The sequence below is a fragment of the Gekko japonicus genome, unplaced genomic scaffold, assembly GCF_001447785.1.
Source record: "Gekko japonicus isolate JY-2015 unplaced genomic scaffold, Gekko_japonicus_V1.1 scaffold469, whole genome shotgun sequence".
NCBI classification, from domain to species: domain Eukaryota; kingdom Metazoa; phylum Chordata; class Lepidosauria; order Squamata; family Gekkonidae; genus Gekko; species Gekko japonicus.
The window spans coordinates 562,123-577,899 of record NW_015173138.1 but is presented as its reverse complement, the minus strand read 5'-3'; the positions used below and the strand labels follow the sequence as shown (position 1 = coordinate 577,899).

The 15,777-nt window shown below is 43.3% G+C and overlaps 1 protein-coding gene across 1 annotated transcript in view; it reads right to left on the bottom strand.

The window, feature by feature from the left end:
• Positions 1–15,777, bottom strand: part of LRP2 (LDL receptor related protein 2) — a 241,739-nt gene that overhangs the window by 156,516 nt on the left and 69,446 nt on the right. Inside the window, exon 4 of the mRNA XM_015422244.1 lies at positions 8,786–8,902. Within this exon, the coding sequence (XP_015277730.1) occupies positions 8,786–8,902 (117 nt within the window). The remainder of the gene's footprint in view (positions 1–8,785; positions 8,903–15,777) is intronic.

The following is a 15,777-nucleotide window of genomic DNA, read 5'->3' as shown; positions in this document are numbered from 1 at the left end:
TAAAATTCTTGCAGCTGTCATCATATAAACAGTCAAATACCTATTCTCTTTTTCATAATCATTTGGAAATATATTCAACAGCAAGACCTCTGGAGTAAATGGAATCTTTGCTCTTAGTATCTTCTCCATCAAACTATGGACCCATTTCCAAAACTTTTTTGTAACATCGCATAGCCACCACATATGATAAAATGTGCCCCTTTTACTCTTACATTTCCAGCATTTATCAGAACAGTTAGTATTTTGCTTAGCCAGTCTATCAGGTGTAATATACCATCTATAAAACATCTTATACATATTCTCTTTATATGTTATAGCATTAGTCATTTTAATATTTTTCTCCCAAATCTGCCCCCAATCTTCCAGATTTATAGTATGCCCTAAATTCTGAACCCATGCAATCATATTATTCTTCACAATTTCATCTACCATTGTATCATCCAACAAAATTTTATATATTTTCTTTATCATTTTACTATCTGCTGTTAACATAACATTTTCCAGTTCGGTTATTTTACAATTAAATCCCACTTTTTTGTCCTTCAAATATATTGATTCCAGCTGTGCTTTTTGCCACCAGGACAGATGTTCCGGTAGTTTAAGATTGTCCTTACTATCCAAAATATCCTGATACCTCAATGTCTCTTCTCCTGTATAAGCATTTGGCAGCGTAAAGGCCTCTAATGGTGTTATTAGTCTCGATCTAATATAAAAAATTTTATGGATTCCGTCCCAAACTTTAAGTAAAGAGGCTCTCAACCAATGCTGTTTAAAGTACTTATGGGAATTTGCTTTCTTATACCATAAAAAGGCATTCCATCCAAGTAACAAATCATGTCCTTCGATTTGCAACAATCTTGTATCTCTGGTAACTGAGATTTCAAAAGTCTGAATGTGTGTCACTCCATCAAGGTAAGGAACTACATTTTCTATGCAGGAGGCATGGAGACCCATTGCAAGTCAATTCATGCCCAACAACCAAAACGATTTTCCATTGAAGATATTTGGCTTCATGCCTGATCCCAGAGACAACCAATAAATGTAAACTTATGGATGATTTAACAACTCTGTAATGCCTCTTTGATGTAACAACTCTGTAATGCTACCTAACTGAAGTGTACAAATTTATCTGTAGGATCAAGCTCAAGGGCATGAATGCCAGGCTCTAGCTAGGGCCTGAGGATCTCCCAGAATTATAGCTAATTTCCAGACTACAGAGATCAGATCCCCTGGAGAAAATAGATGCTTTGGAGGGTGGACTCTATGGCATTGTAATGCACTGAGGTCCCTGCCCTCCCCAGGCTCCACCCCCAAATCCCCAGGAGTTTTCCAACTTGGAGCTGGCCATCCTACAGCCCATGGGCCCCACTGTCACCTGGGGGCACCTGACAACTCTACTCAGGGGAAATCAAGTCAGCTATGCACAGAACTGATGGGCTGGTCCTGGTATCATTATGAATATGCCCCAGACCACCCTGGAGCAGTTTTTTTATTGTTATAAAATTGGGTTTTTTTTAAAAAAAAAGATGAATGGGCTATCGACAACTGGACTATTATGGCCACCATGCTGCTGGCATTCAGAACAACTCCGGACACCGCCCTAGCTTCATCGGACTACCTCATAGAAATTCGCCATCTGTACTTGATTTATTTGTAATTTGAAATTTTATGATTGTATTTATTGTATTTTATTGTATTTTAAACTGTTGTACGCCGCCTTGAGTCTGCCTGTGCAGGCAACGTGGGATATAAATCGAAATAAATAAATTTAATTTTGTAATACACTGTGTGTTTATTTGTCCATACATGTCCATATATAAAAAGATTTCTGGAAAATAAATTAAAGCAGACAGCCCACCTGAAGAACAGGGAGAACTGCCAAGCAGAGTAATAATTTAGCATTCAATTGGTGGTCCCATACATCTGCCAAATTCACTGGAAATTCATTGCAAGGGCAGTGGGAACTGATGCTCAGTCCCATAGGAGGAAACACACACATTGTGTCCCTCATATGTTAATTTATATTCTTCCTAAATGTGTGCAAAAAGAATTCTCAAATTTTCAGGGCAGAGAAATGTTCCTTTTTTATTTAGTTGCTTCATATGTACCAGGGCTTGACTTTGCCTCCCATTAAAATAAAACATGATGGAAAGGCATTCTGTACATGACCAGAGGCAAGACATATGATTTTATTTTTTAAAGAATTACTACTGAATGAGTCACCCAAAGGGTTCTCATAAGTAGCAGGCAAATGCAATAAAATACAACATTAATTTAGAGGTTTACTTAGTCATGGCCACAAGAAAATACAGCAGAAAACAAGAAGCAGAGAGAGGGGGACATGAAATACTCCATTTGGTGTTCTGCTTCAGTAAAAGGTCTTGGGACTGCTTTTTCTGATTAGCACTCCATTGAAGCAAAAGACATATTAAGTCATAATTGCTGTATTACAGTGCAATCCTAACAATACTTTTCTGGAAGTAAGTCTCACTGAACAGACACGAGTAGGATTCTGAGTAGACCTCCTTAAGACCTCTTTTACAGTGATTAACCCTATTGACATCAGGAGCTTTACAAAGGAGGGCATTTGCTTAGGAATGCATTATTAGCCTCCTTGGTACTCTTTTTATTTGACGGGGGGAAATGACGCGGCTAAAGTGCGGCTTTTTAGAGCCGCACCAAAAGAGACATGCGGCGGCAGAATCAGACAGATCCCCTGAGCAGCCGTTCAGTTGTCTCCTGGCGCGAACAGATGGGGGGGGGGGGGAGCCACGGAAGGGAGAGTGAGGCAGCCAGCTGCGCATGTTTGCGCATGCACAGTTCTGCCAGGAGCAATCCCACGGCCGTGCTTGCTGCGGCGTTTCAGGTAGGTACTGCTCTTTTGTAGGTTCTTTTTTGCGGCCTGAAGGGATGGATCGGGGACGGGGGGGCGCCCAGATGTTGCGGTATGATTGCGCCCGTTTGCTGCGCCCCCGATCCGTCCCTCTTGCGGGGCTAAACCACCCGTGTGACCGGGGCCATTGGTCTATAGAAATAATAAGATACAGGGATCAGTCATTGCAAGTAGGACGCTCTTTACATAAGCCTGTGTTATGGTGGGACATGTATTTTCTAAACAACTGGTATGTCAGAGCTTAAGTTGCATGAGGGCAGGGAGATAAAAGTTCAGGTTATATTTTATTTAAAAAATGAGCTATGAAACAAATGTCTGATAAAACACCTCCTATCGAAATGGCAAAATAAATCTAACCACAGTACAGCCATGATTTCTAGAGGGGTGGCTTTTTGTTCTCACATACTTTATGCCTTGCTAATTTTTTACAAATGTTTTAATTATAATTTTCTGGAGGGTAAGAAAATGTGGGCTTCTGAACTGTGGCCATATATTGATGTAGCCGGAAAGAAAACAGTTATTTTTATGAAGCAGAACAAGCTCCGATGCTCTAATTAAATGGCCTGGAGCTGAAACACTGATGTGTATCTTAGCCTCTGCATGGGTAGGTTTTCTTGCTGTTAATCCCATTAGCAATAACACAGACTGTAGCTTTGAATCTACTTTGTGCCATTTGACTACATGTATAACTGCTGAGTTACTACCAGGAGCACTGTGCATTTGACTGGCCTCTGAAATACCACAGCTCATTCAGAAATAAGAGCGTTTATCTCCAATGCAATTTAAACCCTGCCTCCAGCAATGCCAGCTAAAATAAGGTTCTTCAAAGACTGCTGAAGCAGACCAAATGCTTTCAGGCTACTTTGCACAGCAGCAGAAAAGGGAGGGCTTTACATTTGATAAATCATAGCAGGATGCAGAAATGGCCACTACTTTTATTGGGTTTAAAAGGGAATTAGACACATTCATGGAGAATAAGTCCATCTGCGGCTATTAGCCATGATGACTTCATCAAGTGTCCTGGCCCCACTGCTGGATCTCCTGATGGCACCTGGTATTTTTGGCCACTGTGTGACAGAGTGTTGGACTGGATGGGCCATTGGCCTGATCCAACATTGGCTTCTCTTATGTTCTCATGACTAATGTACCTCTGAATACCAGTGCTAGGAGGGTTACAGCAGGGGAAGGCTTTGGCTTCCATACCCTGCTTGTAAACCTTCTAAGGGTATTTGGTCGGCCACTGTGGGAAAACAGGGTGCTGGACTATATGGACCACTGGTGTGATCCTGCAAGGCTGCTCTTATGCTATGTAACCATTCAGCAAGAACAGACCATTCGATACTTACCGTGAAGGGTCCTTCACCTCTGAGGAAAGGAGGACATCTTGTTGGGTGATTCCCGCCATTCACTCAGGGAGGCAGGAACAACTTTTTTCTCCTTCCTGTCTCTGCTGTGGGAGTCACCCTCCCTTCAGTTCCTTTCCTGCTTCATCAGGGAGAGCAGTTAGAGAGTAGGCTGTCCTACTTCTGTCTTCTATTTCTCTTCTTATTTGACTTATCAGATCTTTAACTCTTACTGGATCTTATTTCCTGCTGGCTATCCTTTCCTTTTTCGGCTCCCCAGCTCAGGGAAAGAAGAGAATGATGACAGAACTCCTTAAAAGAGCAGTGGCCAATTCGAATTGTCAGCTTGCATAGTTCATCTTTCAGCTGCTCAAGCCACAAATCGTCAGAAGGACAGCGATGGCTTCCTCTCTGAAGCAGAGTTGGAGGCCCCGCTCATGGCAAGAGCAGGAGAGTCCTCGGATCGGGCAGGCACTGACCCTAACAGGGCTGCCTTGGCCACGATAACTCAGATAGCTCTGTCATCAACTCTCTTTGCTCTCGATCATTCATATTCTCACTTAACGTGGATGCCAAGCGTTGAATGAAATTCAGGTACAGAACTGATCTAGGACATAATCTAATCATGATTACTTGGATTAACTGTTTCAGCTTGAGGATACACACTTAGAGATCTGTGGCCTACTACCAGCACGGTAGATGCTTGCCCTTTGTGGCTTATAACATTTAACAATAAGAGGATGACCAGACAGATTCGGGAAGGTATTAATGTCTCTTTAAGAGAGAGATCAGCACAACCACTTTAAGAAGGTGGCAATTTAGCCAGTTCAAAAGAATCCCCACCCCTTAGGACCCTGAGCACTATTCTAGCCACTGGCTAATCACAAATATCCCCTTTTAGGATAAGGACTCAGTGGTTACTAAATTCCAGACATTCTTGGATGACACTACTTATCTAGACCTATTTCAAACTGGCTTCTGGCCCAGGTCTGGTTCTAAAATTGCATTGGCCAGACTGCTGGATTACATACCCGGACAGTACAGCTCCTAAGGACAATTACACCATTCTAAGCCTGTTGACTCCAATGAACTTTTAAAAGGGTGTTGAGGCTGGTAGAATTGCACTGTGAGGAAAGGACAGGAAAGTGCAACCCTATTAATTCTTCTGGACCTCTCCCTAGTTTTTGATTCCATCAAACCACAGACTCAAAGGTAGAATCTGGGAGAGCCACCCTTTAGTGTTTCTACTCTTACATGAAAGTTTGGTTTCAGAAGAGATTTCAGTCATGCTGTTTGGCATTTGCGCTATAGAGTTCTGTCATTCTGTGTAGTAAATCATTCTTTTTAACATGTACATAAAGCCACTGAGTGAAGTTATTTGGGGGCAAAATGTCCTCAGGATACTACCTCTATTTCTCATTTTCATCTGATTCAGGTGAGGTAGTGGAAGCACTGAATGTCTTTGCCTGGAGATGGTAATGGGGAAGATGAGGGCTAATAAACTGAAATTAAATTTTAAGAATACCACTGTAAATTGTTCGTCTGTTCTGGTTAGGGCTATAGATCCTCCAAAAATCAAGTACACAGTTCGGGGTACCATTAGATCTAGCCCTTATCCTGTATGCGCTGCAGGGTATCTGCGGGTATCCGTGGCACAAAGTGCCTTGAACCAGGTTGGGTTGGTGCGCCAGCCAAAGTGCCTTTTTGGATCAAGATTGCCTAGCCACAATTATTCATGCCCTGGTAACATCCAGACTAGACTACTGCAATGTGTTGTACATGTGGCTACCTTTGAGGACTACTCAGAAACTGTAAATAGTCTGGAACATGGCAGCCATGCAGCTGACTGAGACTTGAAATTTAAATAGTATCTTCACTTTTAAATATCTTCACTAGTTTTCTGTATGATTCCAGGCACGTTTAAACTGCTTTTATAATTTGTGAAGCCCTATATAATCTAGGACTATGTTACCAAAGGGCACCTGTTCCTATCTGATCCTGTCTGCTAATTAAGATAATGTTCAAAGACTTTCGCTGGGTGGCCCCACCTTCATAAAGCAGAGGGGTGATCAGAGGTATAGGACCTTTTTCATGGCAGTGCCCCAGTTGTGGAATGCCATCCTCAACTCAGCTAGTCTCAGACAGAGGAATCTTGCTGGTGGTGGAAAGGTTTTCAAAGGTTTTCAAAGCAAGAGACATTCAGAGGTGGTTCGCCATTGCCTGCCTCCATGTCACAACCCTGGTATCCCTTGGTGGTCTCCCATCCAAATAACAGCCAGGGTCAACCCTGCTTAGCTTCTGAGATCTAATCTTAGCTAGACAAATATGCCCCATGCCTTGCCGATCAGATCAGGCCATTATTGTGTTACTGCAGAAATAGCTGAAATGATGAGAAGCCATTAAAATTAACAGGAAGTCAATGAAATAGTATCCTACAGTTCTGTTTTGTTTTAGAAGGGTACCTGTAGACTGCATAGATCATACAAGAAAAAGGAAGGACAGCTGTTGAAGTTACAATTTACTAGGATGACATATCCTTGCAAATTTTAAAGAAAGAGGCCCTTAGATATTGATCTGAAGCAGCTGGAGGTAAAATTGCTAAAGATGGATACGATCAGTCCGACAACGCAAGTTGTTCCCTCCAGCCCAAGCATTCCAATCCATGGTCACTAGCATATTTTTAAGTCATTTGTGCCTCCTTCTGACTTCAAGATTCATGGCAGTTGTGTTATTTAAAAAAACTTCCAAGTTGGCTGTCCCCACTGCTGTTTATTCCAGAATACCTGTTGCCCCTGAGTCGTATTTCATTCTGCAGAAATCACAAATTTTAATCCACATGTAAAGCACAGGCTACTTGCCCATCTGAAACAGTCTTTTGCAGAACATTCAAGTGCATCATAAATAAAATCGTTCAGTCTTGCTGTATTAGAGAAACTTCACGGGAATTTGTTAAAGAAACAGGGCTACTTCCCTTGCCCTCTTGCTATCCACATGCTGATACCAGATTAGCCCTCCACATGTAGCTATGTAATTTCGGCATCATTTTAACGTGTCATGTTTAAATGCTTATGCTTTGTTTCAGGTTGGTTCAGCTCTGTTTCAGACTTCTGCTCTCTTGCACTGTTTTATGGTTTGTCCCACACTGTTCACTGTATTTGACTTACACTACGTCATCTGCCTTGAGTTCCAGTGAGAAAGGTGGACTAAAAATAACATCAATCAATCGACTCCAACAGCTACTAATCTTGAGGCTGCCAATTCTACCCATTGTAGCTGACAGAATGACGAGGACTTTGGGCAAGCCCTAACCACTATTTATTTATGAAGTACTTTGCCAAGATAATAAATGGGATTCTTTTTTTAAAAAAAACCCCAAAAAACTAGCATGTTGATATGTCTCACAGGTCTTTATCTGTCTGCACTAGATCCTGATACTTTTATCCTAGACTAGGGCTCAGATACTATGAAATCATTCCCTTCACGCTTCTCTATGGCCTCTCAGGAGACACTCCTCCATGGCAGAACTCACTTCCTCTGTCCCTAACATCTCTGGTCACACAAGAGCTCCTTGAAAAACACCGGTCTTGTGGATGCGCAAGTACTAGCAGCAGAGGAAGCAAGCTTTGGAGGACAGCCTCCACCCGAGAAGGAGAGAAGAGCCAGGGGAACCATATCATCAGATCCAGGTCTTGATATTTTATCTATTTCCTGAGAGAACACCAGCCTTCTTTCAAGCAACCTGTTTCAGCAAAATGTCAATTTGCTATCAACACAACAATTTGTTCGGAATGTCAGGAGAAAAAACTTTAAAGTGCAATTAATGTCCTTTGAAAAATGCAGCCTCTGTTCTATGCTGTTTAATCAGCCTTCTCTTACAGGGCCGTACCATTCACCTAGCACTTCAAGGAGGCCTGTGTGCAGTTGACAACAGATAGCACATGATGGTATTACTCATAAAGCTCAATGTTTCTGCTCTCTAGATCCTACATACCTGTTACGTCAGCATTCTCGGAAAGGCCCAAACCTCCCACATCAGTTTCTGTACCAACAGCAAGAGAAACAACCTAGCAATCAAACCCCCAATCAAGCACTCAATATGTTCGATTTCCATGATTTCTACTAGCTGGAATTCTCTGGAATTTCTTGTCCACAATTCTATGTTCATAACTTACAATATAGAGGCAGTTAACCCAAGTTTACAAACCCAAGTTCCTTCCTCTCAAAAACAGTGTTTGTTACTCCAAACTGCTTGACCTGCAATCATGTTATTTAACATTTGAAAGAAAGACGGAAGACAGACAGGGATTCTCACAAACCGTGCCCTTCTATATAAACAGAAGCGCACTTAATAAAGTCTCAAAACAATGTAACTGTTATGAGAGCATCGGTACTAATCCAAGAAAGAATCTGCAATGAAATTTTGATAACAAAAAGCATATTGTTGCCATTTCTGTCCGTCAGCAAACCTCTTAATCTTACAAATTGATTAAAATGCCAACAGGAGAAGGGATGAAACCAAATCTAGTGCTAGAGATTGGAAACTACTCACGGCAGCCTCTCTCGTCTGTCCCGTCTATGCAGTCTTTCACTCGATCACATCTGTATGCACTTGGGATACATTGTCCATTGGAACACGTAAACTGCCGATTGGAGCATGTTCGCCCAGCTGCAACAACAAAAAGTGTTTAGAATGGCATCATTTATACACGGAGGGCAAAAAAAGGGGAGTTCTTCTTTTCCTAACCTACCTGTTCTCTGCCTTTCATTGCATAAAATATGTAATTTTATTCTACACAGGTTGAGAATCAGCTGCTGTTCCGCAAATCCACTGTGCACAATATGTATAAAGATGCCTAAGTGACTCCCTCTGAATGATGCAAAGTTTTAGGATCAGTCTCCATGCTTGTATCTCTCATGTGAATGCTCCAAATAATACGTGATGGCCACGGCTATCGCTATCACCCACCAGTGATGTAGCTTTTCCATTGTAAAAGGCCTGTCCCCATCAATAGGAAGGAAACTGGCACGATTCAGCCTACCATAACTGTCCTTAAAAAGCAATCCTAAATAGGTCTACTCAGAATCCTACCAGGCCTATACAATGGAGCTTACTCCCTCCCAGTAAAGCATTCTTACAATTGCACTGTTACTGTCCCCAGGAACGGAGAATGTAAATGTCATCTCAGGCGGATATCTTCATCTTCATTTAATTTGTAGCTTTATTTGTAGCTTTCAGCCATACCTTGTCAGCATTTATTTATGCTTAAACTCTCTCAACATGCTGGCTCATTATTACAGTCATACAGAACATGATCCCTGATCTGAGGGCATCTTTAAGTATGGACTTTATGTAAGTCCAAAAATAAGTACCTCTAAGTTATAGAAGGTACCATTTAAGTAACATTACCCATAAAGCACTATATCCGGAAGCACCTACGAACACACATTACAATTTATCCTTCATCTGCCTTAATCTACCTGCAGCCTGGGTCTCCACACCTTAAGAGCAAACTGTACCCCTCTGCCTTTTCCTACATATTGATTAGTGTCATAAGATGCAACTTGCGGTATCTTTTGTCAGATGATGTGCACAGATGTACATTTTGCCTCACAACTGCCTGGACTGCTTTTGTCAGCAGGGCAACAAAAATCCAGCTATCAGTAAAGCAAATGATGAGACAGATGGGCAAACACCACATTTCCCTATGTCAATCAATTTCAGAAACGGGAGCATTTTTAAAAAGCTCTCTTTGCCATTTCCACCCTACTAACTTCTCCTTTCTCTACATATTTCTGCGTGGCTTTCACAGCCCTGTCAATGCATGAGAAGATTCACACTGGAGTTATTTTCTATGTCTGCCAAAGGCATAGCATTCACTCTAGAACAAGAAGAAGAGTTGGTTTTTTATACCCTGCTTTTCTCTACCCTCATGTGCTTTTCTCTACGCTTTCCTCCTCCAACAACAGGCACCTTGTGAAGTAGGTGAGGCTGAGAAAGTTCAGAGAGAACTGGGAGTGGCCTAAGTTATCCCAGCAGGCTTCATGGAGGAGGAGAAGTAAAACCTGCTTCTCCTGATTGGGAGTCTGCCGCTTTTAACCACGACACCACACGGGCTCGAGTGAGGAGTGCTATTTGAGTCACTACACCGTAAACAATAAGCACATATTCATGCCAAGGACTGCAAATGACATTTGGACTTTGGTGCGGAGCCCCTTTCTGAATCTCTTGAGTTAATGTGCACAAATGTAGACCTGACACACATTCTTCAACATGACTCTGTCCAGGCTTGGGTTAGAAATGTCACTGGATTTTGCCCTATACTGGTTACTTAGTAGAAATGTAACTACTGGCTGTACCACTAAAGGGCACAGGAGGACAAAGGACAGGATGGTTTTGTTCCTTTCTTCAGGAGATAAGGGGGGGGAGAATACTTCAAAGTCTTATCCCTGGTCAACAGTTCAAGGCTTGATTTGCGTTGTAACTAGAAAAGCTGATTTCCCAGAAGATGGGTAACTGACCAGAACCTGGCTTAACAAGTTCTATTAATACTATAAAGTCGGGAAATTGTTAAGCTTTGTCTACACATAAAACCATTAGCAAAGTAGACAATTTATCACCTGCACAAAGCCCAAAGTTCAGGTCAAGATGGGTAGCTGTGTTAGTCTGTCTATGGCAGCAGAAAAGAGCAAGAGTCAGGTAGCACCTTAAGGACTACCAAAATATGTGGTAGGGTACGAGCTTTTGTGAGTCACTGCTCATTAGAAGTGAGCAGTAACTCACAAAAGCTCATACCCTGACTTCCGGTTTTAGCGTTCGCCATGGCAGCCGCTTTCTCCCGGTGCTCCGGGAGATGACTGCCAGAGCCCGCGGTGAGGAGGGGGCGCGATTGTCCACGCCACCCCCAGAGCCTCAGCGTGAGGCTCCCAGCCATGAGACGCCACAAGGCTCTTCCTCCAGCGATCCTGCCAGCGAAGGGGGGCTTTCTCCATCCCCTGAAGGTCCTGCTGCAGAGCGTCCCGAATGGGAACCAAAAAGCGTTTGCCGGCCGAGCAATTTGAAAATGAAAGCGGAACTATCGTTAAAATGTGAGTTGGAGTTTAAGCGAGAAACACCGAAGATCTAGTCGAAAACCTACCCTTTGAAAGCGAGGGGGGGAGGGGACTCTCCCCCGCTAAGAAAAGGTAAGCGAACTTTGTGCTATTATGAAAAGGGGGGTGGACTAGTGAAGTAAGATAGACTGAAATAAAAAGCATTTAAGAACTTACCAAGCTGTATAAAGAGTATCAGAGATTGTGATAACTTTAACAAAAAGTAAACAATCCCCAAACACGGCATCCACGAGGAAGGATGAGAAAGACAAACAAGTGAAACCTAAGCTTCTTGCTGGAACTGCTGGCCCAATTACAGAGCTGCAAAAGATGCTAATGGATGCTGGCCCAATTACAGAGCTGCAAAAGATGCTAATGGAAGCATTGCGACCTCTGCTGGAACAAGTCACGGCATTGCATACCAAATTCGATGCACAGCAAATGCAATTGACTGAAATAGCCCCAAAAAACAGATAAAACTGAACAAGAAGTAAAAGAAGTAGATGCCAACACTAAAAAACTTTTTTAAAAACTGCAGGCGATGGAAAAAGAGTGATTGATGGAGAAGTCTCAACTGTTACAGCTACAAATGGAGAGAGTAAGCTATGTCTTAAGATTTCAAGGTGTTCCAGAAGAAAAGACTGAGAATCTGAAACAGATATAAAAATGGATATACTACAAAGCGAAATAGATATGATCTATAGGTCGTATTCTGAATTTACAAGGAAAAATAATCTGCCTGGGGAAGTGATCATAAGATTCTCGAGAAAACAAGTGAGAGATCAAATTCTCAAAGCGACAAATGGGTCTACCTTGAAAATCACACAAAGAAATAAAAGTGTTAAAGGACATCCCGTTTGAAATAAGAAGGAAGAGAAGGAAATATAGAGACTTGGTGATATTTTTACAAAAGAACAACATCTCCTACAGATGGATGGTTCCCGAAGGCACAATCTTCAAATTCATGGACAAGAAAGAAAAAATTGACTCTGTTGAAAAGGCACACAAATTTCTGCATCAACACAGTCGTCCATTCACACTGCAGCGACTGATGCAGGAGCATACCGGAAGGAGGCGCAAGGGAGCGTTCACACTATTGGCCTGGAGGCACAACTGTAAGGCGCGGCTTTCTTTTTTTGTAATCTGGAGATACACACTTATGCGCATGAGCGCATAAGAAAAATGCGGGTTTTGGCTTCCCCCTTTGTTGGTGCAGGATGGATGTGGGATAATCACGCTTTCCAGGGTTTGCTACCACTTTCACCAGGGAGCAAAGCATTACAAGACGGGTTGAGTACGGGTGGGGAACGCTTGGAAGACGTGCCTGTGTGAATGGCCCCTTTAATCCGGTTGTGGAATGTTTCTGTAACGTGCCTATATCGGGGCAAACTGCCAGTCTGAACTCGGCCAGGGTGTCTGTTATGGGGAGAGGAAGAGAAAGGAGACTGTAAGCCGCTCTGAGACTCCTTCAGGTAGTGAAGACTGGGGTATAAATCCAATCTCCTCTTTTTATTATTCCGATTTCATTGAAAGGAAATATAAGATAGAACATTGGACTTAATGTGAAGGTTCCTTTTGTTTGAGAGCAAGGAGGACATCCTGACACATTTGGGTATTCCTCTTCCCATCATCCTAGGAGACAGGAGCTAGATGGCTCTTTCCACCCCAATGGGGAAGGGAGTGCCTGCCCTCTTCAGTTCAGAGGCTTCCACATCTCCAAAAGATACTACTCCATGTGCCTTGAGTGGCCATCCCACCCTTCTGAAACAACTTAAACCTTAACAGGAAGAAGCAAAAACCGTAGGAAAAAGAGAGAGAAAAATATAGTTTCACAAACTAACTTCCCCATTGGCAGATGGTTCCCCCTCCACTGGAGGCAAAGAAATCCAAAAAAGATTGGGTAGGTCTCCAGGATGTTCTCATTCTCAAACAAAAGGAACCTTCATGGTAAGTCCAATGTTCTGTTTTTGTTTGAGACAAAGGGAACATCCTGGGAGGGTTCCAACACACAAAACACAGGCCTGTCTACACCACCTGCTGCAGCACCCTTTGGCCGAAGGATGCATCTGCTGCTGCCATAGTGTCCATTTTGTAATGCCTGACAAATGTTGACTTGGATGCCCAAGTCTCTGCTTTGCATATGTCTTCCACGGTGGCATTTGTATGGAAGGCTGCCATGGTAGATGCACTTCTGTAGAATATGCCATGATTCCTTCAGGCAGAACAAGACCTTGAGAAGAGTAGGCTATTGATATGCACTCTTTCAGCCACCTGCTAAGAGTCACTCTAGAAACCTTTTTGCCCTGCAATACTGGGTGATATGCTACCTCACAAATTTGTTCAAGAATTTTAGACCCAAAGCTGCTCTACAGTCTCCATTGTGAACTGTGAACAAAATTGAGTAAATTCCTGGGAACCTTTGTGATGATGGGACTGGCTCTACTGTGTCTATGTCCAGAAAGTGTTTTATTGTGTTGAGAGTACGTTGTCGTTTTAGTGGGCAGTTTGAGACTAGGGAGTTCAGGAAGAGATTGGATGGAGGAGCAGAACACTCTATGAGGCAGCCATTTGAGATTGTTTCTTTCACCCATCTGTTGAAGGTAGACCTCACTCAGGTTGCCACTGGGACTCTCCTGGTGTAAGGATCGTTGATGTTGTTGCTTTGTGTTCTTGCTGATTCCAGTTGACTGTCCAGCAGATATGAGCTAGTGACTGGAGTGATAGGAATGTCTCGACTTGTTCCAGACATTTCTTCTGAGGTCTGCTCTGAACCTAGATAGAGTTCTATTGGATTGAAATGCCTGAGTTCCCTAGCCCTTGGAGCATTTGTCATCTTGTTTGTTTGTGGGAAAGCATAGCCTTTCTCTTGTCCTTTGTTTCAATGAGGATGTCATCCAGGCTGTCCCCATCCCTACCGTTTTTGTCCTTTATCATGGACTTTATCATGGACATGTGGTCACATTCAATTTAGAGCATATATCCACTGCCCAGGACTTCAGCCAGAGGTCCCTACGCACTGCCACATTAGACGCCACAGCCCTCGCTGAGAATTTCATGGAGTCTAGCTGGCATCAGCCATGAAGGCGGCTGCTCTCTCCAGCCTATGAAAGTAGACTAGGACCTTCTTGTTCAAGTCAGGGAACTCTCTTAGCAACTTTCAGAGACAGATAATGGTGGCCCTGGCTATAAGTACTGCTGTGCTGAGATAGACAGAGCCATGGATTCATGCAATTTGCATAGAACTGCCTCACTCCTCCTGTCAGTGGCATCCTTCAGTTTGCCTTCCCCTTCTTTAGGAAGTGCTGCTCCTGATGCCAAGCTGGCTACCAAGGCATCAACGACTGGAATTTTTAAGAGGTTAGATACTTTAGAGGAGAAGGCATACATTCTTTTAGCTTGCCCCATATGCACTCCTCAGCTTCCTGTTTAAAAACCTGGGGAAAGGAAAGGCACATCCCAGTTCACTGGGGCTAGACAAGTCTTCAGGGCCCCATCCTTCTCCACCATGTCCTCAGGTTGTTGTACTCTGGGGGGAGAAAGATGAAGAATTTTAAGGGCCTTGTAGAGTAGGGGAGGTAATTCTTCCTGTGTTTACAGTCTTTTAGACTGCTGGCTTTGTTAAGGAGGTTCATCCTCTGAAAATTCCTCATCCTCTGTATCATATTCGTTATTGGAGAGGTAAGGATCTGTGAATGATGTCCCTTGGTTGATCAGGCAGGGGTTTGCTAGTGTCTGGTATTCCTGCAGCCTGAGTAGCACACCTTTTAGGGTGACAGTGAGGAGGGGGGCAGAGAGCTTGCTTACTAGCCTCATTGTGCCTCTTTCTGGAGGTCTGCTTGGGCTTACTGAAGGGTTGTCGTCCCTGTCCCCCCCCCCCATCTGAGTGATAACAAATGAGTGATAACAAATTCCTCCAGTCAAGATTGGAAGGAGTGGGGAACACTAATAATCTCTGGTTGGTTTGCTGCTTGATAACCTTTTGCCGGAATCCAGGTTACAGCTTCCCACTCACTCACCCCTCCAAGCATTTCTTCTCTGGACAGAGAGGCCTGCTCTAGGGAGTTAGGCCTTCCATGCTGCCCTCTACAGGGAGTTTTTGCGCCAATTTGCTCTTCGTCTCCCTTACGGTTTGCAAAACTTCTTGGTTTACGGCTCTGCCCTGGAACTCTAGCGCATTGTAGGGTTGCAGCAAGCAGGTATGCAGGGCTCTGCTGCTATGTTTGCCCAGTAGGATCACCCCCAGCTCTCCTTCTGAAGATGCTGCTGCGGCTGAGTCAACTGAAGACATAACGATCTGCTCAGAAAGGGCGGGGGGAGGAAAGGAAAGAAAGACTGACAATAGGAGCAGCTCCACCCCCTTTTTCCTGTAAAGCCTGGATGGAGGGGAAGACAAATAACTTTTCACGTGGAAGTTTAGGTATACAGAAGAGAAAGATCTTGCAATCGAGCCGC